Source organism: Balaenoptera physalus, assembly GCF_965194825.1.
Source record: "Balaenoptera physalus genome assembly, chromosome: 3".
In the NCBI taxonomy this organism is placed as follows: Eukaryota; Metazoa; Chordata; class Mammalia; order Artiodactyla; family Balaenopteridae; genus Balaenoptera; species Balaenoptera physalus.
The window spans coordinates 51,181,028-51,207,684 of NC_138890.1; the positions used below are offsets into that span (position 1 = coordinate 51,181,028).

The following is a 26,657-nucleotide window of genomic DNA, read 5'->3' on the forward strand; positions in this document are numbered from 1 at the left end:
CCAGGGTGCAAGGTGACTGGGGTCTGCTGTGCCAGGCCCGCCTGCCCGTGAAGTGGATGGCCCCAGAGAGCATCTTCGACTGCGTCTACACGGTTCAGAGCGACGTCTGGTCCTACGGCATCCTCCTCTGGGAGATCTTCTCACTCGGTACGCCGCTGGCCCAGTGCAGGCTCATTGTGGGGCTGACTGGTGCTTGGTTACCCAGTGTCCTACACCTCGTGGAGGATGCTAGTCAAGGACACTTGGTGGTCAGGGAAGAGCAAGGGCTGCTAAGAGTGCAGGGATGGGCAAAGTATCTTAAAACCAAGCGTTGCAGCTCCACAGTGGGCGGGGCAGGCCCTCTACCTCGACAGGCACTCCCTCCAGGCTGTTTCCTCACCTGTCTGCTTGTGCAGCTGCTGTTTCCTAGAATGCTGTTTGCCCTCACTGTCTGAAACATGCATGTCCATGAAGACACAGCTCCCATTTCTGGAGCACTAGGCACAGGAACTTGGGCTAAGCCCTTCAATGTACTCCTCTACCAACCTCTTATTCCAAAGCCTGTGCTGGAATTTTGTGGGTGGGATGAGGCCTGGGTGAAGACTTTCAACGTCCTAGAAGCCTAAGCCGTTTGCAGTGCCCGGCATATAGTAAATATTTGCTAAGGGGAGCTGCTGTTCTATCATCGCAGTCCAGCTGGGACCCTTCACACCCAGCCCTGCCAAGATGTGTGGGGGAAGGTGACGGTGAGCACGGAATATGGGCTTTTCCATGATCTTGTCCTTTGCAGGGCTGAACCCCTACCCTGGCATCCTGGTGAACAGCAAGTTCTATAAACTGGTGAAGGACGGATACCAAATGGCCCAGCCCGTGTTTGCCCCAAAGAACATGTAAGTGAAGGACCCCAGGGAGGAAGAACACCCCAGGATTTGTTGGAAGTGGATGGGAAGGTGTGTGGCCTGTCTTTCCTGTCCACAACGTTCCAGGGTCAGGCTTCCTCTTGCTCACAGTGGACTAAGACGGACCCCTTTTCTCAAGTTCAGGGTTTCCACTGGTTTCCCAGGTAGCGTGGGGGACATTCTCAAAGAGGGCTCTTAACTGGGGCTGGCCCTAAGACGGATGATGAATGTTTAACTCAGACTCTGTTATGACCTCAAGAAGGCTCTCTCTTCCCTGCCGAGCTCTGTGGGCAGCCAGCCTCTCGCTCAGCATAGCCAGCAAGCTGCTGCAGCCTCTTAGCCGCCTCACGCCAGCCAGCCCACCAGAGCCTCCCCACTGGCTCCCTGCCCTCACCACAGCCTTCCCCCACGCTCGCTGGCCCATCTCACCCACTGCATCTTTCTCCAGCCACTGTCTCTCCACGGCTGCTCCCTATGCCACCCAGGCGCTTACTGCCACGGTGGATGCACCCAGCCAGCTAGCTCCTCAGCCACTTTAGTCCTACCATCAACTGGCCTCTTAAACCTACCTGCAGGCAGCAAGAGTGCCCCTTCATCCTAGGAGCTTGGGCAAAATAGCATCTCTGAGCTTTTCTTCTCCTCAGTTACCATGCCCATTTTGACAAAAAGCCCTTTTTCCCAGGGTTACTGGAAAGATTAGATAATGCACACCAAGGACTTCGCACTGGCCTTGTGCGAAGCTCCCTTCTGACTGATTTGGTTTTGGGACCTCTGCGGGGCAGGACCCTGTAGTGTGTGTGCGTGCGTGCACAGACGTGATGAGTCCCAGGCCCACAAGTAGCTTCTGTCCTGCCTCAGATACAGCATCATGCAGTCCTGCTGGGCCCTGGAGCCGACCCGCAGACCCACCTTCCAGCAAATCTGCTCCCTCCTTCAGGAGCAGGTTCAAGTGGATAGAAGAGAGCAGGTGAGTGGTGCCAGGCTCAGGGTGGGTGGCTGGTTAAAGCTGGGCCTGACTGATCAGTTCTGACCATCCCCTGACATCCCCCCACCCAGGACTACAGCAACCTGCCAAGCAGCAGCAGCGAGCCGGAGGAGGAGAGTTCCAGCGAGCACCTGGCCTGCTGTGAACAGGGGGACATTGCCCAGCCCCTGCTGCAACCCAACAACTACCAGTTCTGCTGAGGAGGTGATCACAGGGACGTATTGTCTCTCCCCTCCTCCAAGCTCTCAACTCCTCCATGGATGGGGCACCAGGGGGAGAACACAGACTGTGCCCTTGGTCATTTCACTCAACAGCCTGGCCCAGCTCTGAAACTCGGGAATGTGGGATCTACAGGAGGTGGAGAGAACCCCACTCCCAGGGCCTGGGCCATCACTGCCAGTCAGGGGCTGGGGCTCAGCCCCGCCCCCGCCAGTTCTCAGTGCTGTGGCCTCATGTGTGCTATGCCAACTGGGAGAATACCCAGCTCACTCTTAGCCTGTTCCCACTTCCTCCCCTCCTGTTTCAATAGAAATGGACTGGTTTTGTGACTCTGAAGTCCGCAGGAGCTGCCCCAATCTTGAGAAAAAACAAGGCTCCTTGGGCCTTGGCCGAATGGAGGGACACCTGCTGAGTGGATCAAGGAGAGCAGACAGGTGCTCAGGGCTGCACGTGGTTCAGGCCCTTGGAGGAGGGTGGCTCCTCTGGAATAATCTAATTGCCCCTCTCTGCCTCTAAGCCTTCTCTCCACGGCCCCACCCACCCTGGGTCTGATACTGAGCCAGGTGGCAGCTAAAGGTTGGGGTGCTCTGTCCGGCCCCCCCTGCCATTCTGAGCTGGAAGGCAGGGGCCCCGTGTGGCTGGCCACACCAAGCAAGCAGCACACACTCGAGGTTGACTCATCATAACTAACAGTCACACTGTGGGATGTCTCTGTCAGCATTAAACTAACAGCATTAACACAGCTGGCCTCTGATCTTTGTGCCATGCGGATTCCCGGGGACCTCCTTCCATCCTTCTGCGGTGAGTGACCAACCCCAGCACCTCGGGAGCCCAACCCCACTAAGCTGCATACAATGAGGCTGGAATTGACTCCTGTTGCGCCCAAACCATATAATTTAATAAACTTTATTCTGGTCAGGGAAGAGGGAGGGGAAAAAAGCCACCTATTCCACTCCTCTCAATAAATTAAATAACACGGCCAATAATTCCCGTGCCCTAAGCAAACTTTGGGCACTTGAGCCAGTCCTGCTGTTTCCTTACGGCCCAGTCTGCTTACCCTTCACAGAAGGGAGTTTTTCCTACTGCCCCCAGGTTATGTCATGCTCACGGGCCACATCCCCTCTGTGATGAGGGTCCAGAGAGGATGCAGGCCGCAGCAGCAGTGACCAGGAAAGGAGGAAGGGGATCCTCTTCCTCAAAGCTTGGGGCAGGGAGGCTAGGCCTGGAAGAGAGCTGTGGCTCACCCTTTCTCAGCTGCCCCCAGATGTGGGTGCAGGAAGAACAGGAGGGGAATGCATTCGTCCTCTGGGAGAATCGAGAGCCCAAAGGGACCCCTGGAGCTAATGAAGCCCCCAAGGCCCCGAGACAAAGGCAACAGGCTGCAGGGGCTGAAAACGGTGTCCCTGGGTGGGAAGGGAAACCTCAGCAGCCTTGGCCCACCCAGGAACTCCACCCCGACCCACAGGCGCCCCTGGGAAGCCAGCAGCTACCTGCCTTCTCTCAGCCTCCCTGCCCCTTTATTGAACATATGGTGCCACCCAAGTGCTCTTTTGGGGCTAGTAAAGAGTGTCCTGGTGCCTCTCCCGACCCCCAGAAGGTTGAGAACCAAGGACCCTGGGCTCCACCGTGCTCAGGAAATGGAAGCTCTTTGGTCAGTCCCAGCATCAGAGGCTGGTCCCCTGGATGGATCTGCCTCGGGCAAGGGCCTTACTATGGCTTGAGAGAGACGGTGCGGTCCCTGCGCAAGAGCCCGGCTTACTCTGCGGCTGTGGCCACCTCCTCTTCCTCAGCGTCCTCCTCCGTCTCTGTCTTGATCTGAGCAACCCCGAGGCGGTAGAGGGTGTCTCGGATGACCACCTCGCCAGGCTGGCAGCTCTGCACAATGTCATGGATCTGCCGGTTGACAATCTCGCGACTGGTAAGGAAGTCCATGAGGCGGTTGTAGAGGTAATAGTGGGTGGCATTGTCAAAGGCAATGGGCCGCTGGCGGACGCTGTTTGGTTTGCTGTCTGCGAAGGAGGACAGGATGGCTGCGTAGGGCGCCAACTCAGGACACAGGGCCAAGGAGTGGTGCCCAGCGCTGGGGTCGCCAGGACTGGGCTGCGTGCCTGCATGGACGATGCGCCGGGTGGCAGTCTTGGTGACCGGGTGCTGGACAGAGTGCTCAGCCTCCGTCATGTCCACCGTATAATGCTGGTCCGAGAGTTCTGGGCAGGACACGCTCTGCAAGGGAGATGATAAGCCACTGTGACGTGAGGGAAGATTAAGGTCCAAGCTGTGTGATGGGTGAGAGTGAAAGCTGTGGGTGAGCCAGCTCTGTTTAAATCCTACCGTCACCACATAACACGTTTCCTGGGGCAAGTCCCCCTTTCCTCCCCTCCTGTGCCTCCGTTTCCTCATGTGAGAATGGGGACAGTAACAGTGGCCACCTCCCAGAGCAGATGCTGGATTACCTGAGCTATTATTTATATCTGCCTAATCAATTCAGACTGGGGCTGCAGGGGAACTGGAAGGAAGTAGTTCCCGTGGAGGCTCAGATGCCCTTCTGCAATGCCTCACACCCACCTTACAAAGCCAGGGAGCCCCATGGACTAAGGAAAAGGCAAGTGATGACAATGACATCCCCTTCCTATTACCAGTCCTAATATCTCTTCTAGCAAAGGGCATGTGCCCGTGCTAAGAACCACAGCCTGATACAGTGCACCAAGACACAGAGACCAGGGCCCTGCCATTAATCTGCTGTGTGACACTCGACAGGTCCATTTTCACCCCGGGGCCTTACTTTCCCCTTTTAATTAGAGGGAAGGGGTTGATACGGTCAGCGTTTTCTAAGCCACTGTGCCTCTAGATCACAAACCAAGGAATGCCATGCAGCATATTCACAGCCAAAACAGGGCTGGTGTGGGCCTTTAGTATGTCAGCACGCACAGTGTCCTCAAAGGTGGCAATTTTCTAGGCTTAACTGCAAGGTGACCCCTTTGACCCCAAGATACCTGGGGTCACCCTGGGCGCCCTAAGTGACATGCTGTAGACACACACACACACACACACACACACACACACACACACACACGTTGGTCAGTATGTGGAGTAAATGCTGGTTCCAGAGCATTGAGACAAAACACTGGTGGAGAAAAAAGGTGGTGGATGGTTCGCAGAAGGTCTTCCCAACGAACCAGGGGGATGCATCCCAGTTCCTCAGAAGGGAACTCACCACAGGCGGCTCCGTGGGGCTAGAGAAACAGCCCTGATTCCTCCCCCACATCTGGTTGGTCAGCTCTGGGTAGCAGAGGTCAGCACACAGGGCCACTGGTGTGGCCATGTCGACCACATACACAGGAGGCCAATGGCGGGAGGAGACGAGCAGATCCACATGGTCGAGGGCACTCTCGCCCCGCACAAGATACTTGGAGCCGCACACCACCTGGTGGGGAGAAGGAGAGTACAGCACAGGGTGAAGAAGCCAATCTGCAGACAGACCGAGTCAGGTCCACTCGCTTCTTCCCAGGAAGATGGACAATCAGGTTTTATGACTGAGGTCACGCCATCCTGCCAGAGCCCATGACATTCTGCTTCCCTCCTACTTCTGTCCCTGAATGAAGTCGGCAGCTCACTGCAGGCTGGGAGAAGAGCTGGGAGCATCCGAGCCTCAAATGAGGCTGAGAGATCCCCCCCATTCCCACCCACCAAGGCATCACCTCCAAACCCCACCCTCCACATCACCCCACCAAACACCATCTAGTCCAGTGGTTCCCAAGCTGTATGGCACCAGCAGCTAAGAGGAAGTTCCTGGGTCCCACTCCAGATCTACAGAATTAGCCACTGAAGATGGAGTCTAAGCATCTGTATTTTGAGCAGACCCTGACGGTGCTGTCCAGATGAGAACCCCTGATGAAGGTATAGCCTTCGTCAAATCCCCCAAATACCACTCCACTGCTGGGCAGCTGTGTGTCCACTGGAGAATTCTGCCTCTACCTCCCTACCTTCACACCTACCAGTCCTGGCTATCGCCTCCAAGTAATACCGCTGGCCCACCACAGCCCCGAGAGCTATAGCTCTCACATCCCTGTGTTGTCAAGTGCTTCTCCTGAGATGAACCCCAGTCACATGAACACAAGGCTCTGAGCAGGCTCTGACCTGCCAGGGGTTGTTAAAGGAGTTGATGACCTGACTCTCTTTCGACAGCTAGTCGCCCTGCCCACTCAGTGAAATGGAGGCTCTGCGAAGCCGTCTTCCCCATTTAGCACTGTTCAGGGGGTTTTCTACCCTGGCATCTTCTTGGATTGGGATGACTGTGTCACACAGGGCACAAGCTTCCCAGTGCTATCCTGGCGCCTACCCAGTGCATGCTCTCTACGGGCCTAAGGAGTGATCTTCCTAGAACCCAAATCAGACCATTTCCCATTCAAACCATCCAATGGGCCCCTCATCACTCTCAGAAGAAAACCCAAACTGTTACTCTTGCCTCCAAAGCTCTACATGAACTGGCCTCCGGGGACCCCTCCCCACTCAGGACATAGTGGTCACATCCCTTCCCAAGCTTACATGGGGCTCTTTGCATGGGGCCCCACAGACAGCAGGTCCCTCTCTGCTACTATCTCTGGTCCTTGTCTAGTTCCTGCAGAGCTGTTGCCACAAGTCATGGTGGCTTTATTTCTCAATATGAGGTCACCCAGGGAGGAATGACATCTTCGTTGCTCACGTTTGTACCCTCAACAGCTGATGCAGGGGCCAGCACACAGGAGGGTGCCTAATACTCACTGGTGATGACCCATAAGGAGCTATTCCACAGCTGCCCAGTGACCTAAGTGCCAGCCCCAGGATGAGCTGGATCAATCAGAGCCTCTGCGTGGGCAAACTGACATGAACAAATTCACCCTGAGTTCCTCCTCGTTATCCTCCTACCTGATGGGGGCACATCTTGTAGATTTTACCCCCTGTGAGATGAGGTGGGGGCTGTCGAGCTCTGGCTCCATTCTGAACAGATTCGTAGAGGGCCAACAAGGAGAAGCAGAGCTGGTTCTAGAGCACAAGGACAAGATTAAACACAGCAGTGAATGCTAAGCAACCAGGCTTGGTACACAGCACCAAATGCTCACTTCAAATACTCACTCAAAGCAAATGAATAAACTGTTAAGGCCAGATTGGGCCTTGGAGCCTCACCAGCCCAATGTCCTTTAGGTACATATGGGGACGCTGAGGCCCTGTAAGGGCCAGGTCACAGACAGAGCCAGCCAGACTGATCAAGCTGCCAGACTCTGAGGCCTGGGTTCTCTCTACTTTTTACAGCGCAGGGTAAGTGTCAAAGAGGAGCCAACATTTGAGTCTGAACTTGAAGCATCAGATTTTCAAGAGCACATTAGTATGAAGGGAAGTACAAAATGTATGGATAAAATACACACACCCCTCCACATCCTTCTCTACGGATGCCATGGTGCTTGTTTTCTAAGAGCCTGGATAGGTGATAACTAGACACTGCAAACTTCATGAGGTTGGTATTTTGGTTATTTCCACTTTGCAAATGAGGAAAATGAGGCTCAGATGTGTAAGGCAGCTTATCCAAGGCCACACACAGTTAACAGGAGAGCCTGGATTCCTGAACCTGAGTCTGGACCCACTACCTCAACAGAGAAACTGCCTGGATGGGAAGGCCTTGCGTGCATGTCACAATCTGGCTGCTGGCTATCTCCCAGGCCTCCCTGCCCGCCAGCACCCTGTGTCCAACACAAGTGCCCAGTCACGGGTATTCATATCTCTGCCCAGAAAAATGGCCCACCAGTCTGCTCCCAAAGTCCCTACCCCCAGCGCTGCCCCGAGACTCACCTTGGAGTCTTCTGCCCCGAAGGGGATGCCACACTGCCTCAGCAGGCAGTGCAGCTCCTTCTCGCTGTAGGAGCCGATCTCCTCGAGCTTGCAGGCGCCCTCCTGGAGCAGCCGTACCAAGGCACCGCCATTGCCTGCAAGAGACGTCGTGCTAATGGGAGGGCACTACTGCCAGCCACCTGAGGTCCTGCGGAGTCCCTCACGCACGAGGATGGGAACAAGGGGGCCTGGTCCACAGTCGAGCAGGCTTTGCCCTGAGCACTGCCCTTGGGGCTGGGAGAGGTGGACTCAAGGCAGGTCTTAAGCTTCTATAGATACCCAAAGTCTCTGAGAACCAGCTTTCTGCCTTTGAACATCTAGGGGAGATACCCTGCAGGGCACCCATGCAAAGAACCCTGAGATGCGTCAGCTTTTAACCTTTTAAGTTTTTCCAGAACCATGATCTCAGATTCTTAACACAACTGCAGCAACACGAGGAACAGCAGCTCTCATTTAAAAAATGCTCTTTATATACTATGTTCCTGAACCTGATCAACAGAACTATGCAGGGGCCTTACTTATAAAATCAATTTAGCAGGTCATATCCAGGATTTTAAAAATGAAATAGAATAGAAAATCAAGTATGTTGCATTTGGTAAGGGAAAGTACTGTTTTATGAAAGTTGTTTTAGTTACAGATATACACAGACGTGTTACTTACATGACCATCATGCTGAGTCATGATGTAGAACCTATTGCTTACTCTGAGTTGCAGTTAAAAAAAAAAAAGTAGGCCATCACTCTAACTGTATTAGCTCACTTAATCTTCACAACAACCTAGGTGGTGGGTAGCAATGTCATGCCCCCTTTGTAAATGAAGCAACAGAGGCTCAGGGCAATGCAGGGATTTGGTGGAGGTCACATGGTCACTGAGTGGCATAGCTGGGAATCAAACCCAAGTTGTCAGAAACTGATGCCCTCAAAAGAGCTAGCCCAGGGCTTCTCAACGTATAAGCACAGAGCATCTAAAAAACCATCTGAAAGACTTGTTTAGAAGGCAGACTAGACTCCCTGCCTCCCCCTACATCTCTCAGTGAGAATCTTTGGGGTTGAAGCCCTATCATCAGCATTTTTCAGAGGGTTCCCACTGTTCAGTGCAGTGCATCCCAGAAGGCTGACAGTGGGCTATGTGGGTCAGTCCTATACAATGTGGCTGGCAGCTCTTCAAAACTCTGCACATGACTTTAATCTCCAGGGGATTTTGTCACAGGTTGTCATTATCTTTCCAGAAAGAGCCCTCCAGGTGGGCCTGGCCCCTTCTCAACCATACATGCTGTCTTGCCATGGACAATGTTCCAGACGCGACGGGACCCTTCCCTGACCCCAGCTACCAGGTGGCCTTACCAGGTACTGGCTGCACATCCAGGTTTTTGTCTTTCTCAGTGTTGACGACCACAGCTCCTCTCATGAGTGGTGGGAAGAAGGGGGCAATAACAGAGGCATCAAACTTGGTGATAGGGATGCTGGCGGGGAAGGCCACCTGCTCAATCACTTCTGTCTCCATCGTGGCCCAAAAGTCCTCCACATTTACCTCACTAGAGGCCAAGAAGTCAGGCCAGGTGAACTAAAAGGTCAGGACAAAAAAGGTCAAACTGTAGGAGCCACAGAACGTCAGCAACACAACAGCCTACCTTCTCCATACAGGCTGAGCAGGGGGAAGGAGTCAGACAGCCACACACTGCCGGGACACCCCTGAATCTAACATCTTAGTGCCAAACTGCTCCTTGGCCTCATTCCTTTCTCCCACACCACAGCACTCCCCAAGACCTAAGTCCCTTCTGCGTCTATGCCTTTATTCATGTCCTCTTCCCTGCCTCGCCAGGAGAGGGCAGCTACCACTGCCTGTCATGTGCCAGACACTGACTAATTAACTACTACTATACAAGCCTGAGGGTGCCTGAGGTGAGAGGACTGGAGCGAGGGGCAGTCTGAACTAGAATGTGAACAAAGATCTAGTTCCAAAGCCCAAGCCCCTAATCCTTATGCCTGGCTGGCAGGAATCATCAGAATAAAACTTAGTGGCACTCCACCCACTTGCAAGGCCCTGTTGATCCCTCACCTCCTCCCGAAGGTCCTCCCAGACCATGCCAGCACACGGCTATCTCCTCTACGTGCAGCATGTACTTACCTACTGTAGACATCTAGCACTGTGCTACTCAATTTTTCTTCCTGTAAGCCCTCTTATGCAGCCCTCAAAGTGAGACCCTGATCCTATTACCTCATCAGAATCATTTGCATTACTCAGCAATGCTGATATCCAGGCTGCACCTCAATCTGTATGAACTAAATCCCTAAGGCTGCATTTTTAAAAGATTCCCTAGGTGAGTGGTTCTCAAAGCGCGGACCAGTGGCATGAGCACCGCCTGGTAACTTGCTAGAAATGCAAATGCTCAGCCCACTCCAGACCCACTGAATCAGAAACCCTGGGGGTGGGGCCCAGCAAGCCTCTCACACTAAAAAGTTTGAAAATCATTGCCCAATGTAATTCTTATGCCCACAAAGTCTGAGACCCACTGCTCCACATAGAGACGTCTCTTATCAGTCCAGAGGGTCCTCCTCTACCAGTCCCCGAGGGGAGGGGCCAACCCTACAGTCTCCTCATGGACAACTGCATGTTTGTTTTGTTCAATACCTTTCTGTTTTATTTCACTGACTTTAGAACACCCCCAGCCTGCTCTCCTCGTACGCACTACCCAACTCTGCACTCCACACACACAAGGGAGACAACAAATTCCTGGTCTCTAGAAAGAAACATCCAGAAACAAAGAAGAGAAGAGACACGCATACGGAAAGTGAAGGGAATGCTACTCCATTCTGTGAGGAGCGAGCCTTGATCGGAACAAGGCGGGTGCCAGGCAGGACTAGGACATGTGAGTTTTTGCAGGGAGGCGGGCTTCTGTCTATTCTAGAGAGCAAAAAGCCAAAAAGCCTGTGACCAGATGTGTTTAAAAAACCAGAGCTCAGGGTCCCAGGAGGTACTGGTGAGCATGGTGGTGCTTATGAGTTCAGATTCTGGAGTCAGGGAGCCAGACCAAGGTCAAATCCCAGCTCCACCCCTTCCTGACCGGATGAGCTTGGACAAACCCCCTTCATCTACAAAAATATCACAGGGTTGAGAAGTCACCCAGAAAGTAATGCACTGAGTACAGAGTAAGAACTTGGTATATGTAATAAAATGCTCAATAAATCATAGCTGCACTACTATTAATATTTCTATTAGACAAGCAGATTTAAATGAGTCTAGAAACAGCCTCTTTGTGAGATAACACACAAAAGCAAATTTTTTTTACAGTTCATTTTACCTACAGGGAACACTTAGAAGTCTCCAGTAGCATTATGCTTGTTTTCATATATCTCATTATACACCACCACGCTCAAAATAGAACTATTTGATCAGCGTATGTACTTATTTTTTTAATTGGGAAGAGAAAGAGGAATATGCATTAAATCCCTAATATGCTCAGCTGGCCGTGTCAAAATACACCAGAGCTTTTCTCCAGAGGTCCTGTACCACTCCCGGTGGCAAACAAGTGAGCTGCAGGTCCAGTGCTTAAAGAGTCGCTGTGGTAGAGTTCAGAGATGGAAAGCTTGCACCCACCGTGACTACTAGCATGCTCACGGGGCACTCCACACCTATGCAGGCAGACCAGACCTCTCAGCATGATGATGGGAAAGAGTTCACCCATGGAATTTTTGTAAAATTCCCTGTACCAGGTTAAATAATTTTCCCTATTAGTCTTAGTTTGTGAAGACTTTTATCATAATGGGCGCTGAATTAAAAAGAAAGCCTTTTTTAGACACCCAGTGAAATAATCATATGGGTTTTCTCCTTTAAACTGTTAAGTACTGAATTACATTAGTATATTTTCTAACGTTGAAACAATCTTGCCTTCCTGGGATAAGCTTAGTCATGAGTTTATTTTACTCATTGTTAGATTTGTTCTGCAATTATCTTATTCAGAACTCTGGCATCTATATTCATGAGTACTATCAGCCCAAATTTTCATCTTATATTAAATGTTTGGTTTTGTTTTCAGTTATATGGCCTTACACAATGACTTATATCCACTTTTGCTATTCTTCTATGACTGGAATCTTATTTCTTGGATATTTGTTAGAATTAATGTATAAAGCCATCTAAGTTTGGTGTTATCTTTGTGTGAACATTTTTTAGTTAAGAACCTAAGTCAGATCAGTCCACTATTCCTCAAAACCCTTCACTGGCTCTCCATTTCACTCAGTGGAAGTCTTTACAATGGCCCGGGCCACCCGTAGCCCCTTGAACCTCATACATCTGACCACTCTATCCCCCGCTCACAGAGGGCCAGCCACATCGGCCACCTTTCTGTTCCTCAACCATGCCCAGCAAACCCTCTTCAGATCCCATTCTTGCTGCTCCCTCTGCCTGGAATGTTCCCCCCACTGAAAACTACAAATGCCCTGGTGTCAGACAGGACTTCCCCGACTACCCTCTATAAAGCAGGAGCCCCTTCTTCCCACGATACTGCTCTCTTCCTTACCCTGCCTTACTGTTATTATGTTACTTTAATGTATTACATATAATATATATTAATAGTATTTTAATATAATATACACAATTATTAATGTTTGTCTCCTGTCTCCCCAAATCAGAAAGTGAGCTCCATGAGCTCAAAAACTCCATGGGTTTAACTGCCATTTCCCAAATGCCTAAAAAGTGCACCTATAGTTCATGTTTAATAAATTTGTTGAATAAGTAACAAGTGCCTCCATTTCCCTCTGGGCTGCCTTAGATGAAAACCTGGGAAGTGGCAAGAAAAAGCTACTCACCTCACCCAGGAAGGAACTAGAGCCATCTGCTCCTGGAAACACCATGCAGGAAGGTGGCTGCCAAAGTGTGCAGACATGTCTAAAGGTCACCCGTGGTGACCAAGAGGCACTTACCTCCACACTCTTTAGTGCCAGCACGTTTTCTTCACTCCTCTGGGCAACTTCCACTTTGGGGGCCACACCACAGATGCCACAGATCATGTCATTGTAGTCTCGGACAGTGAGGCACTCAAAAGCCCAATAGCCATTGCACAGCAGCTCCTGCAGCTGGCTCAGCTCCTCTGAGGTAAGAGTCTTCTCTGGAAGGAGAGCAAGAGCTCTGAGAAGTTCACAGAAGAAGACCTGGAGGCCACAGGGGATGAGCAATGGCCAGCAAGAATAGCAATTCTGCAAGACTGCTTCTCTCCTAAGAACACCCAAGAGTACTAACCACCAAAGGGTCAAGCACCCTAGCCATTAGGTGTTCGGGTGGCAACTCAAAGGGCAATTCCAATGAGAGTTACAGCTGCCCTGTACTCAGCACCCACTAGGACCTAGATGCTGTGCTGAGAGCTTTGAATACATTCTCTCATTTAACTCTCACATCTTTATGAGCCAAGAGTATTATTATCCTCACTGAATAACTGGAAAAACTGAGGCACAGAGAATAACTTACTCAAAACCACACTGCCACTAAGTGGTATAGCGCAGACTCAAACACAAACCTGTCTGACCCTAGAACCTTTCTTCTACTCCATCTGACCTCATAGTAGGGAAGGGGCAGGGGGCCTGGATTCTGTAGGAAGGGATGGGAAAAGCATAAACAGAAAGAAATGAGGAAAGCAAAGGGAAAAATAATTTCTAATAATAAGGAGGGTGGTGCCCACCTTCATGTCTCAGCATGAGCCTTGGAAATGGGAGCAGACCTCCAGAAGCTGCGTATTCAGAATGAGTCTGCTTAGCATGTAGTAACGCCAAGTCTACCTATGACCAAAGGATGAGCTTCTATGAAGTCTGTTTAATCTTGTGCTGAAGGTCTCTGGATACATGGAAAGACTTATGCTTTCCAAAGTTTGGCATTTGTAAAATTCAGGAGGAGGAGTATGTTAGGAAGTCAAGAATGTCTCCTTTTCAAAATATCAGACTCTCCTCCAAGGTAGTTATGTTAACGGAAGCCCATCACTGGAAATTCCCAGGGGGCTTAGAACTAACCTTGGGGAAACGGAGGAAGCCAACCTTTACCTGTCTGATCCTGCACTGACTTCAGAAGAGTGCTGATGGATACTCTGGGGTCCTCTCCCAGCTTGATGTGGTTTCGGATTGCAAAAAGCAAGTCCAGGCTCACTAGCAGCTTGTTTCCCACATTAAAGAGACCTGCAGGTTAAAAAATGGCAACAGAGAAATTCACTGTTAACAACATCCACAATGGGAAAAAACAGGAGACTAACTAAATGCCCATCAATGGGGGGACATTAAAAAATAAATTGTGGTACATTCAATATAATACAAAACTAGAGGTCACCTGCTAGTTGGTAACCTACAAGCAGCTGTGAAGGAAACTGTTTAATTGGATCCCATTGTACCCAGAGCACAGAGCAGCCTTTTCAGCATGCAGGGGCTGCTCAGAAACCTTGCCTAGAAGATGGCAGAAGAGAAGGACATGAGCTCATCTCTTCTTATGAAAACACCAAAATCACAACTAACTGCTGGAACAACCATCAACAAAAAAAACCACTGGAACCTACCCAAAAAAGATATCCTACATCCAAAGAAAAAGTAGAACCCACAACAAGATGGTAGGAGGGGAGCAATCACAATAAAATCAAATCCCACACCTGCCAAATGGGCGACCCACAAACTGGAAAATAATTATATCGTAGAGGTTCTCCCACAGGAGTGAAAGTTCTGAGCCTCACGTTAGGCTCCCCAGCCTGGGGGTCTGGCAATGAGAGGAGGAGCTCCCAGAGCATCTGGCTTTGAAGGCCAGAGGGGACTGATTGCAGGAATTCAACAGGACAGAGGGAAACAAACTCTAATCTCAGAGGGTGCACACAAGGTCTTGTGCGCACCAGGACCCAGGAGAAAAAGCGGTGACCTCATAAGACCCTGAGCCAGGCCTACCTGTTGGTATTGGAGGGTCTCCTGTGGAGGCAAGGGGCGGCTGTGGCTCACTGCGGGGACAGACACTGGTGGCAGTAATTCTGGGGAGTACTAATTGGCATGAACCCTCCTGGAGGCTGCCATTTTCTCACCAAAACCTGGCCCCACCCAACAGCCTACAGGAACCAGTGCTGGGATGCCTCAGGACACACCACCAACAGATCAGGGACACAGTCCCACCCATCAGCAGACACACTGCCTAAAATCTTCCTGAGCACACAGCTGCCTGCTAAACACATCCCTTGACACGGCCCTGCCCACCAGAGGGACAAGACCCAGCTAAACCAACCAATGGGCAGGGACCAGTCCCTCCCACCAGGAAGCCTGCACAAGCCTTGCAAACTGGCCTCATCCCCCAGGAGGCAACAGCAAAAGCAAGAAGAACTACAATCCTGCAGCCTGTGGAATGGAAACCACACTCACAGTAAGTTAGACAAAAACGAGACAGCAGAGGAATATGTCCCAGATGAAGGAACAAGATATAACCCCAGAACAACTAAGTGAAGTGGAAATAGGAAATCTACCCAAAAAAGAATTCAGAGTAATGATAGTAAAGTTGATCCAAGATCTTGGAAAAAGAATGGAGGCACAGGTGGAGAAGATAAAAGAAATGTTTAACAAAGACCTAGAAGAACTAAAGAACAAACAAACAGAGATGAACAATATAATAATTGAAATAAAAAACACACTAGAAGGAATCCATAGGAGAATAAGCGAGGCAGAAGAATGGATAAGTGAGCTGGAAGACAGAATGGTGGAAATCACTGCTGCGGAACAGAATAAAGAATAAAAAGAAATTAGGACAGTCTAAGAAACCTCTGGGACAACATTAAATGCACCAACATTTGCATTATAGTGGTCCCAGAAGGAAAAGAGAGAGAGAACCTGAGAAAATATCTGAAGAGATATCGCTGAAAACTTCCCTAACATGAGAAAGGAAACAGTCACCTAAGTCCAGGAAGCGGAGAGTCCCATACAGGATAAACCCAAGGAGGAACATGCCGAGACACATAGTAACCAAACTGACAAAAATTAAAGGCAAAGAGAAAATATTAAAAGCAACAAGGGAAAAGCAACAAATAAAATACAAGGGAATTGTTGTAAGATTATTACCTGATTTTTCAGCAGAAACTCTGCAGGCCATGAGGGAATGGCACAATATATTTAAAGCGATGGAAGGGAAGAAACTACAACCAAGAATACTCTACCCAGCAAGGCTCTCAATTCAGATTTGACGGAGAAATCAAAAGCTTTACAGACAAGCAAAAGCTAAGCAAATTCAGCACTAACAGACCAGCTTTGCAACAAATGTTAAAGAACCTTCTCTAGGCAGAAAAGAAAAGACCACAACTAGAAACAAGAAAATTACAAATGGGAAAGCTCACTGGTAAGGGTAAACATACAGTAAGGGTGGGAAATAATCCACAAACAAATATGATATCAAAACCAGCAATCATGAGGAGTGTACAAATGCAGGATATTGGAAATGCATTTGAAATTAAAAGACCAGGAAGTTAAAACAATCTTGTTTATATATAGACTGCTATATCAAAACCACATGGTTAACAGCAAACCGAAAGTATACAGCAGATATACACAAAAAAAAGAAAAAAGAATCCAAACACAACACTAAAGTTAGTCATCCAATCACGAGAAGAGAACAAAAGAGGAAGGGAAGAAAAAAGACCTACAAAAACAAATCCAAGACAATTAACAAAATGGCAATAAGAACACAGATATTGACAATTACCTTAAAAGTAAATGGATTAAGTGTTCCAACCAAAAGACACAGACTGGCTGAATGGATACAAAAACAAGACCCATATATATGCTGTCTACAATAGACACACTTCAGTTCTAGGGACACATAACAGACTGAAAGTGAGGGGACGGAAAAAGGTATTCTATGCACATGGAAATCAAAAGAAAGCTGGAGTACCAATATTCATATCAGACAAAATAGACTTTAAAATAAAGACCATTACAAGAGAGAAAGATGGACACTACATAATGATCAAGGGATCAATCCAAAAAGAAGATATAAGAATTGTAAATATATATGCACCCAACATAGAAGCACCTCAATATATAAGGCGAATGCTAACAGCCGTAAAAGGAGAAATTGATGTAACACAATTTAATAGTGGGGACTTTAACACCCCACTTACATCAATGGACAGATCATCCAGACAGAAAATCAATAAGGAAACACAGGCCTTAAATGACACATTAGACCAGATGGACTTAATTGATATTCAGAGAGCATTCCATCCAAAAGTAGCAAAATACACATTCTTTTCAAGTACGCATAGAACATTCTCCAGGATTGATCACATGCTGGGTGACAAAGCAAGCCTCAGTAAATTTAAGAAAACTGAAATCATATCAAGCATCTTTTCCAACCACAATGCTATGAGATTAGAAACCGATCGTAAGAAAAAAACTAAAAAGCCACAAACATATGGAGGCTAAACAATATGCTACTAAACAACCAATGGATCACTGACGTAATCAAAGAGGAAATCAAAAAATACCTAGAGACAAATGCAAATGAAAGCACGATGATCCAAAACCTATGGGGACGCAGGAAAAGCAGTTCTAAGAGGGAAGTTTATAGCAATACAATCTTACCTCAGGAAACAAGAAAAATCTCAAAAAAACAAGCTAACCGTACATACCTAAAGCAACTAGAGAAAGAATAACAATCAAAACCCAAAGTTAGTAGAAGGAAGGAAATCATAAAGATTAGAGCAGAAATAAATGAAATAGACAAAGAAAACAATAGAAAAGAACAATGAAACTAAAAGCTTGTTCTTTGAGAAGATAAAACTGATAAACCTTTAGCCAGATGCATCAAGAAAAAAAAGGGAGAGGGTTCAAGACAATAAAATTAGAAATGAAAAAGGAGGAGTTACAACTCACACCACAGAAACACAAAGGATCATAAGAGACTACTACAAGCAACTATATGCCAATAAAATGGATAACTTAGAAGAAATGGACAAATACTTAGAAAGGTACAATCTCCCAAGACTGAACCAGGAAGAAATAGAAAATATGAACAGACCACTCACAAGTACTGACATTGAAACTATGATTTTAAAACTCCCAACAAACAAAAGTCCAGGACCAAATGGCTTCACAGGCAAATTCTATCAAACATTTAGAGACGAGTTAACACCTATCCTTCTGAAACTATTCCAAAACATTGCAGAGGAAGGAACACTCCCAAACTCATTCTGAGGCCACAATCACCCTGATACCAAAACCAAAGATACCACAAAACAAAAAAACAAAAAGCAAACAAACCACAGGCCGATATCACTGATGAACACAGATGCAAAAGTCCTCAACAAAATACTGGGTTGGCCTAAAAGTTCCTTCAGTTTTCAAGAAAAAATAAAAGACACATTTTTCATTTTCACCAAGAACTTTCTTGAACAATATATTCAGCCTTTCGTTCCACTACCTTCTGCCATTTTTCAGGCAACTTCAAAATTCCATCTTTCCAAAACTTTTTACCTTTTTGAGCAAAGAATTGTTCCAGGTACCTTTTACAGTCTTCCAGGAAATTGAAATTTTTTCCATTAAGAGAATTTTGTAAAGACCTAAATCAATGGAAATCCGAAGGTGCAATGTCTGGTGAATACAGTGGGTGAATCAGAACTTCCCAGCCAAGCTCTAACATTTTTTGCCTGGTCATCAAAGAAACATGTGGTCTTGCATTATCCTGATGGAAGATTATGCGTCTTCTGTTGACTAATTCCGGATGCTTTTTGTCGACTGCTGCTTTCAGTTGGTCTAATTGGAGCAGTACTTGTTTGAATTAATCGTTTGGCTTTCAGGAAGGAGCTCATAATAGAGGACTCCCTTTCAATCCCACCATACACACGTCACCTTCTTTGGATGAAGACCGGTTTTTGGTGGTGTTGGTGGTGGTTGCCCCATGATCTCTTTCGTTCCATATTATCGTACAGTATCCACTTTTCATTGCCCGTCACAGTTTGTTTTAAAAACTGGAACGTTTTTACTGTTTAAATAGAGAACTGCACATGGAAATACGGTCAAGAAGGTTTTTTTTACTTAACTTATGTGGAACCCAAACATCAAAGTGATTAACATAACCAAGCTGGTACAAATGATTTTCAATGCTTGATATGGATATTTTGAGTATGTCGGCTATCTCCCGCATGGTATAACGTTGACCGTTCGCAATTCATGTCTCGATTTGATCTCTGTCAACTTCCACTGGTCTACCCAACCATGGAGCATCATCCAGCGAGAAATCTCTAGCACAAAACTTCGCAAACCACTTCTGACACGTTCGATCAGTCACAGCACCTTCTTCATATACTGCACAAATTTTTTGCGTTTCAGTTGCGTTTTTACCTTTCTTGAAATAATAAAGCATAATACACCAAAAATCTTGCTTTTTCTTCCATCTTCAATATTAAAATGGCTACACAAAACTTCAACAATCTTGATAAGTTTTAGTTTAAATGAACGCTGATATGACAGCTGTCACGATACAATCTAACGAAACTGTTTTGAATGAAGTTAAAGACAACTAAGGGCTACTAGAGCCATCTTACAGAAAAACACAAATGAGCATTTTGGCCAACCAAATACTAGCAAACTGACTTCAACAATACATTAAAAGGATCATACACCATGATCAAGGGGGATTTATTTATCCCTGGGATGCAAGGATTTTTCAATATCCGCAAATCAATCAGTGTGATACACAACATTAACAAACTGAAGAATAAAAACCATATGATCTCAATAGATGCAAAAAAAAAAAAGGCTTTTGACAAAATTCAACATCTATTTATGATAAAAACTCTCCAGAAAGTGGGCCTAGAGGGAACATACCTCAACATAATAAAGGCCATATATGACAAACCTACAGCTAACATACTCAACAGTGAAAAGCTGAAACATTTCCTCTAAGATCAGGAACAAAACAAGGAGGTCCACTCTCATCACTTTTAGTCAACATAGTTTTGGAAGTTCTAGCCATGGCAATCAGAGAAGAGAAAGAAATAAAAGCAATCCAAATTGGAAATGAAGTAAAACTGTCACTGTCTGGAGATGACATGATATTATATATAGAAAATCCTAAAGATGCTACCAGGAAACTACTAGAGCTCATCAATGAATTCAGTCAAGTTTCAGGATACAAAATTAATACACGGAAATCTCTTGCATTCCTATACACTAACAACAAAAGATCAGAAAGAGAAATTAAAGAAACAATCCCATTTACCATCACATCAAAAAGAACAAAATATCTAGGAATAAACCTACTTAAGGAGGCAAAGGACCTTTACTCTGAAAACTATAAGACACTGTCAAAAGAAATCGAAGGTGACAAAAAAGAAAGATATACCATGTTCTTGGATGGGAAGAATCAATATTGTCAAAATAACTATATTACCCAAGGCAATCTACAGATTCAATATGCAATCCCTATCAAATTACCAGCAGCAATTTTTACAGAACAAGAACAAAAGATTTTTAAATTTGTATGGAGACACAAAATACTCCGAATAGACAAATCAATCTTGAGAAAGAAAAAGCAGAGCTGGAGTAATCAGGCTCCCTGACTTCAGACTATACTACAAAGCTACAGTCATCAAAACAGTACGGTACTGGCACGAAAACAGAAATATAGATCAATGGAACAGGATAGAAAGCCCAGAAATAAACCCACATACCTATGGCCAATTAATCTACAACAAAGGAAGCGAGAATACACAATGGAGAAAAGACAGTCTTCAATAAGTGGTGCTGGTAAAACTGGACAGCTACATGTAGAAGAATGAAATTAGGACATTCTCTAACACCATACACAGAAATAAACTCAAAATGGATTAAAGACCTAAATGTAAGACTGGATACTATAAAACTCTTAGAGGAAAACATAGAAAAAACACTCTTTGACATAAATCACAGCAAGATCTTTTTCAATCCATAATGGAAAAAAGAACAAAAATAAACAAATGGGACCTAATCCAACTTATAAGCTTTTGCACAGCGAAGAAAACCATAAACAAAATGAAAAGACAACCTACAGAATGAGAGAAAACACTTGCAAATGATGAGACCGACAAGGGATTAATCTCCAAAATTTACAAAAAGCTCATGCAGCTCTATGTCAAAAAAACAAACAACCAAATCAAAAAATGGGCAGAAGACCTAAATAGACATTTCTCCAAAGAAGACATACAAATGGCCAAGAGGCACATGAAAAGATGCTCAACATCACTAATTATCAGAGAAATGCAAATCAAAACTACAATGAGACATCACCTCACACCAGCAGCCACCATCAAAAAGTCTACAAACAATAAATGCTACACTGTTGATGGGAATGTAAATTGGTACAGCCACTATGGAGAACAGTATGGAGGTTCCTTAGAAAACTAAAAAAAGAGCTACCATATGATCCAGCAATCCCATTTCTGGGCATATATCCAGAGAAAATCATGGTTCAAAAGGACACATGCACCCCAATAATCACTGCAGTGCTGTTTACAACAGCCAAGACATGGAAACAACCTAAATGTCCACGGACAGATGAATGGATAAAGAAGATGTGGTACATATATACAGCGGAATACTACTCAGCCATTAAACAGAATGAAGTACTGCCATTTGCAGCAACATGGATGGACCTGGAGATTATCATACTAAGTGAAGTAAGCCAGACAGAAAAAGACAAACATCATATGATATCACTTGTATGAGAAATCAAAAAAATGATAAAAATGAACTTATTTACAAAACAGAAACAGACTCAGAGACTTAGAATACAAACTAACTTATGGTTACCAAAGGGGAAAGCAGGGGGTGGAGGGATAAATAGGCAGTTTGCGATTGACACATACACACTACTATATTTAAAATAGATAACCAACAAGGACCTACTGTATAGTACAGGGAACTCTGCTCAATATTCTGTAATAACCTAAATGGGAAAAGAATTGATACATGTATATATATAACTGAATCACTTTGTTGTACACCCAAAACTAACACAACATTGTTAATCAACTATATACTCAAAAAAAAAAAAAAAAAACTAGAAATAATTAAGAAAAATAAGGCAAGCCTAAATGCTCTGACATGAAGTTGTACATAATACATTGTTAAATGAAAAAAGCAAGTAATAAAATATGTATCATACTTTTTTTTTTTAAATAGAAAAAAGAAACATCTCCCTACCACCTAACTCAGTCCTTATGACCAAAGGGGTCACTATTCCTCCACCTCTCACAACTACACCATGAGGAAAGGCCAGGAGCATCCTTTAGCCCAGGGATGTACAGGGGACGTAAAAAAGGCTAATAAAATCACCCCTATGCCAAATCCTGGGATAAAAGACCCAGAAGAATTTAAATGCAATTAATTTAAAACAAATAAAAGAGGATGATTTTACATTTGCACAAAATGAACAAAAGCAAATTTTGGCATAAGTGTTCCCAGTAAAGAAGGGTATAGAGGAGTGGGGGAAGACCTTTTTAAGCATGATACCAAAGGCTGAAACCACAAAAGAGAAGATCAAAACTCTGATCACATAAAAACTTAAAACAAACAAGGCAAAAAAACAAAAACCAAAAAAACCCCTCATGTCCAAAAAAAAAAATCACAAATTTAAAAGACAACTAATAAACTGGGGAAAAACTCTGCCAACAAAACACCCTCAAAGAATGGAAATGTTTACAAAAGAAATACACAAAAGAGATAAAAAACACAGAAGGTATATAATCTTCCCAGTAATCAAATACAATAAATTAAGAAATGATATACCAGGAGGAGAGCAATCAAGATGGCGGAGCAGTAGGACATGAAGCTCACCTCCTCCCATAAATACATCAAAAATAAATCTACAAGTGGAACGACTTGCACAGAACATCTACTGAATGCTGGCAGACCTCAGACTTCCAAAAGGGCAAGAAAATCTCCACATAACCAGGTAGGACAAAAGAAAAATAAAAAATAAAAAAAAAAAAAAGAGAGAGAGAAAGGAATCAGGACGGGACCTGAGCCCCAGGGAGGGAGCTGTGAAAGAAAGGTTCCCACACCCTGGGAAGTCCGGTCACTGGTGGGGAAATTAGCCTGGATGGACAGGAAGCTTCAAAGCCTACAAGGAGAGTGCAACAACTGGTCTGCGGAAGGCAAAAGGTTGAGTAACTTGCACAGATGGTCGGTACTGCCACCCTGCACTCCCCTGCCTGAGATGCTCGTCCACCAGTGCGAGCAGGGGCTGGGTGCTGAAGCTCGGGCTTCCGAGATCAGACCTGGGGACAGGATTGCAGTTAGTAGCGAGGAGACAACCCGAAGGGGCTGGAGTACGGCAACTGAGGGCGTACGTGGAAGATGCCTGGGCCCACCAGAGAGGCAAGGCGCCACTGTTGGGGGGTGCATGAGGAGAGAGGCAAGACCACCATAGGAGCTTCTTTCCCTGCACACACTCTCAGGCAAAAGAGCACTGTCTACATAAACTCCAGGGGTGGGCATGAGCCACTGCTGCCATAGCGGGCTCCAGAGGCACACGGGGGCCAACCCCACCTCTGAGAGATGCACGAGCAGGTGCCAATCACTGCGTCCACCGGCACAGAGCCCCAGGAGCACTCGTGGGCTGCTGTACCTACACATCCCCTATCAAGGGGATAATGGCCAGCACAGACTGAGGAAAGTGGCAACAAGCATCCAAACTAAAAGCAGCCCTCGCGCCAAAAATATTAAACCCACACAAGCTACGCAGGGACACTCCCATGTATAAACAGCCTTCCAAGACTACAGTAGATAATTGTTTCTCTTAAACTCACAGAGTAAGAGAAATGTAAGTAAAATGAAGAAGTAGAGGAACCACTCCCAGTTAAAAGACCAAGAGAATTCCCCTGAAGGAACAAACAGTGAAACAGACCTCTTCAGTCTGACAGACACTGAGTTCAAAAAAAAGGTAATGGGGACTTCCCTGGTGGTCCAGTGGGACCCACACTCCCAATGCAGGAGGCACAGGTTTGACCTGTGGTCAGGGAAGTAAGATCCCACATGCTGTGCAGCACAGCCAAAAAAAAAAAAAAAAAAAGGTAATGAAAATACTGAAAGGATTAAGAAAGCCTATTGAAAGAAACTCAGATTACTGTGAAAAGGAAATAGAAACCATAAGGAGGTGCCACAAAAAATTAGGAAATTCATTTGCTGAGAATAAAGGGAATGAAGAGCAAAATGAACAGTGCAGAAGAACAAAGAAGTGATCTGGAAGACAGAATAATGGAAATCACCCAATCAGAACAGTACACAGAAAGCCAAATTAAAAAAAAAAAAATGAAAGCAATAAAAGAGGCCTATGGGATAATATAAAGCATGCCAATCTATACATAATAGGGATTCCAGAAGGAGAAGAAAAAGAAAAGAAGACTGAAAATGTATTTAAAGAAATTATGGCTGAAAACTTCCCCAACCTGAAGAAGAAAACAGATATTCAAATATAGGAAGGACAGAGGATCCCAAACAAGATGAACCCAGACAGACCTACACCAAGACATATGATAATAAAAATGGCAAAAGTTAAAGAAAGGATTCTAAGGCAGCAAGAGAAAAACAGAGTTAATCACAAGGGAACCCCCATAAGGCTATCAGCTGATTTCTCTACAGAAACATTGCAGGCCAGAAGGGAGTGGCAAAATATATTCAGTCTTGAAAGGGAAAAATTTGCAACCTAGAATACTCTACCCAGCAAGATTATCATTTAGAATAGGAGGAGAAATAAAAGAATTTCTCAGACAAGCAAAAACTAAAAGAATACAGTGATATTAAACCTACCCTAAAAGAAATATTGAAAGGTCTTCTCTAAATAAAAAAAGCAAGAAGGGGGCTTCCCTGGTGGCGCAGTGGTTGAGAATCTGCCTGCTAATGCAGGGGACACGGGTTCGAGCCCTGGTCTGGGAAGATCCCACATGCCGCTGAGCGACTGGGCCCGTGAGCCACAACTACTGAGCTTGCACGTCTGGAGCCTGTGCTCCGCAACAAGAGAGGCCACGATAGTGAGAGGCCCGCACACCATGATGAAGAGTGGCCCCCACTTGCCGCAACTAGAGAAAGCCCTAGCACAGAAACGAAGACCCAACATAGCAATCAATCAATCAATCAATAAAATAAATCTTTAAAAAAAAAAAAGCAAGAAGGTATAGGAAAAAGGAAATCACAGTTGGAAAGTAAATCACTTAAGTCAGTATACAGATCAAAAAGAAATAATATCTATTTGTGAAAGTGATGATAAACACAAGGAACAGAGAAAGGATAAGCATGAAGATGTAAAAGGGACATCAAAATCATGAAATCTGGGGGACAAGAGTAAAAAAATTTAGATTCTTTTTTTAAGAATGTGTTTGACCCTATATGTCTAAAGCAAGCGGATATAGGAAGGGGTTAACATACTTGAAAAAGAGGGTAACCACAAATCAAAAACATACAATAGATTCACAAAAAACAAAAAGAACACAAGCATAAAATAAAAGGAAATCATCAAATGACAAAAAGTAAAACAAAAAGGAACAAAAAAGAAAAATAGAGCCAGCAGGAAAACACGGTTTAAAATGGCAATAAACACATATTTATCAATAATCACCTTAAACGTCAATGAATTAACTGTTCCAATCAAAAGACAGAGTGGCAGACTGGACTAAAAAACAAGAGCCTACAATATGCTGCCTATGAGACCCACTTTAGGGCAAAGGACACACATAGACTGAAAGTGAGGAGATGGAAAAAGATATTTCATGCAAATGGAAATGACAAGAAAGCAGGGGTCGCAATACTCATATCAGACAATATAGACTTTAAAACAAAGGCCATAAAGAAGATAAAGAAGGACATTATATAACGATAAAGGGATCAATACAAGAGGATATTACACTCATTAACATATATGCACCCTATATAGGAGCACCTAAATACACAGAATATTAATAGACATAAGGGAAAAATTGATAGGACTATGATAATAGTAGAAGACTTTAACACCCCACTCATATTAATGGACAGATCTTCTAGACAGAAAATCAATAAGGCAACAGATTCAAAATGATACAACAGAACAGTTAGACTTGGTTATTTCAGAACATTACATCCAAAAAACCCAGAATACACATTCTTTTCAAGTGCACATGGAACATTCTCTAGGATTGACCACATACTAGGGCACAAAACTAACCAACAAATTTAAGAGTATAGAAATTATTGCAAGCATCTTCTCCGACCACAATGGCATGATAGCAGAAATTAGCCACAGGAAAAGAAATGAGAAAAAAACGATTACATGAAGACTAAACTACGTGTTACTAAAAAACCAATGGGTCAATGAGGAAATCAAAAAGGAAATTTAAAAATGCCTTGAGGCAAATGACAATGAAAACACAACCATACAAAATCTACAGGATGCAGCAAAAGCAGTTCTTAGAGGGAAGCTCACAGCTATACAAGCCTTCCTCAAAAAAAAAGAAAAATCTCAAACAACCTAACCTACCACCTAAAAGACTTAGAAAAAGAAGAACAAACAAAACCTAGTCAGCAGAAGGAAGGAAATAATAGAGATTAGAGAAGAAATAAAATAGAGATTTTAAAAAAATAGAAAAAAAAAACGAATAAAACCAAGAGCTGGTTCTTTGAAAGAGTAAACAAAATTGACAAACCGCTGGCCATTCTCACCAAGATGAAAAGAGAACCCAAATAAACAAAATAAGAAACAGAAAA

At 45.3% G+C, this 26,657-nt stretch overlaps 2 protein-coding genes across 11 annotated transcripts in view; one reads left to right on the plus strand and one right to left on the minus strand.

The window, feature by feature from the left end:
• Window positions 1-2,824, plus strand: part of CSF1R (colony stimulating factor 1 receptor) — a 48,396-nt gene extending 45,572 nt beyond the window's left edge. The window contains exons 19-23 of one of the 2 annotated variants that reach the window (XM_082454100.1): window positions 36-147; window positions 770-869; window positions 1,737-1,845; window positions 1,935-2,067; window positions 2,393-2,824. In XM_082454100.1, the coding sequence (XP_082310226.1) occupies window positions 36-147; window positions 770-869; window positions 1,737-1,845; window positions 1,935-2,063 (450 nt within the window). In that variant the 3' untranslated portion in view covers window positions 2,064-2,067; window positions 2,393-2,824. Of the gene's footprint in view, window positions 1-35; window positions 148-769; window positions 870-1,736; window positions 1,846-1,934 lie in introns of both variants that reach the window. The other variant, XM_082454099.1, reaches the window with a different exon arrangement.
• A 134-nt stretch (window positions 2,825-2,958) lies between these two features.
• Window positions 2,959-26,657, minus strand: part of HMGXB3 (HMG-box containing 3) — a 62,003-nt gene continuing 38,304 nt past the window's right edge. For all 9 annotated transcript variants that reach the window (XM_082454044.1, XM_082454049.1, XM_082454048.1 and 6 more), the window contains 7 exons: window positions 13,974-14,105; window positions 12,867-13,051; window positions 9,288-9,507; window positions 7,906-8,039; window positions 6,988-7,104; window positions 5,297-5,506; window positions 2,959-4,305 (listed from right to left, as the gene is read on the minus strand). In XM_082454044.1, coding sequence (XP_082310170.1) covers window positions 3,838-4,305; window positions 5,297-5,506; window positions 6,988-7,104; window positions 7,906-8,039; window positions 9,288-9,507; window positions 12,867-13,051; window positions 13,974-14,105 — 1,466 coding nt within the window. In that variant the 3' untranslated portion in view covers window positions 2,959-3,837. The remainder of the gene's footprint in view (window positions 4,306-5,296; window positions 5,507-6,987; window positions 7,105-7,905; window positions 8,040-9,287; window positions 9,508-12,866; window positions 13,052-13,973; window positions 14,106-26,657) is intronic.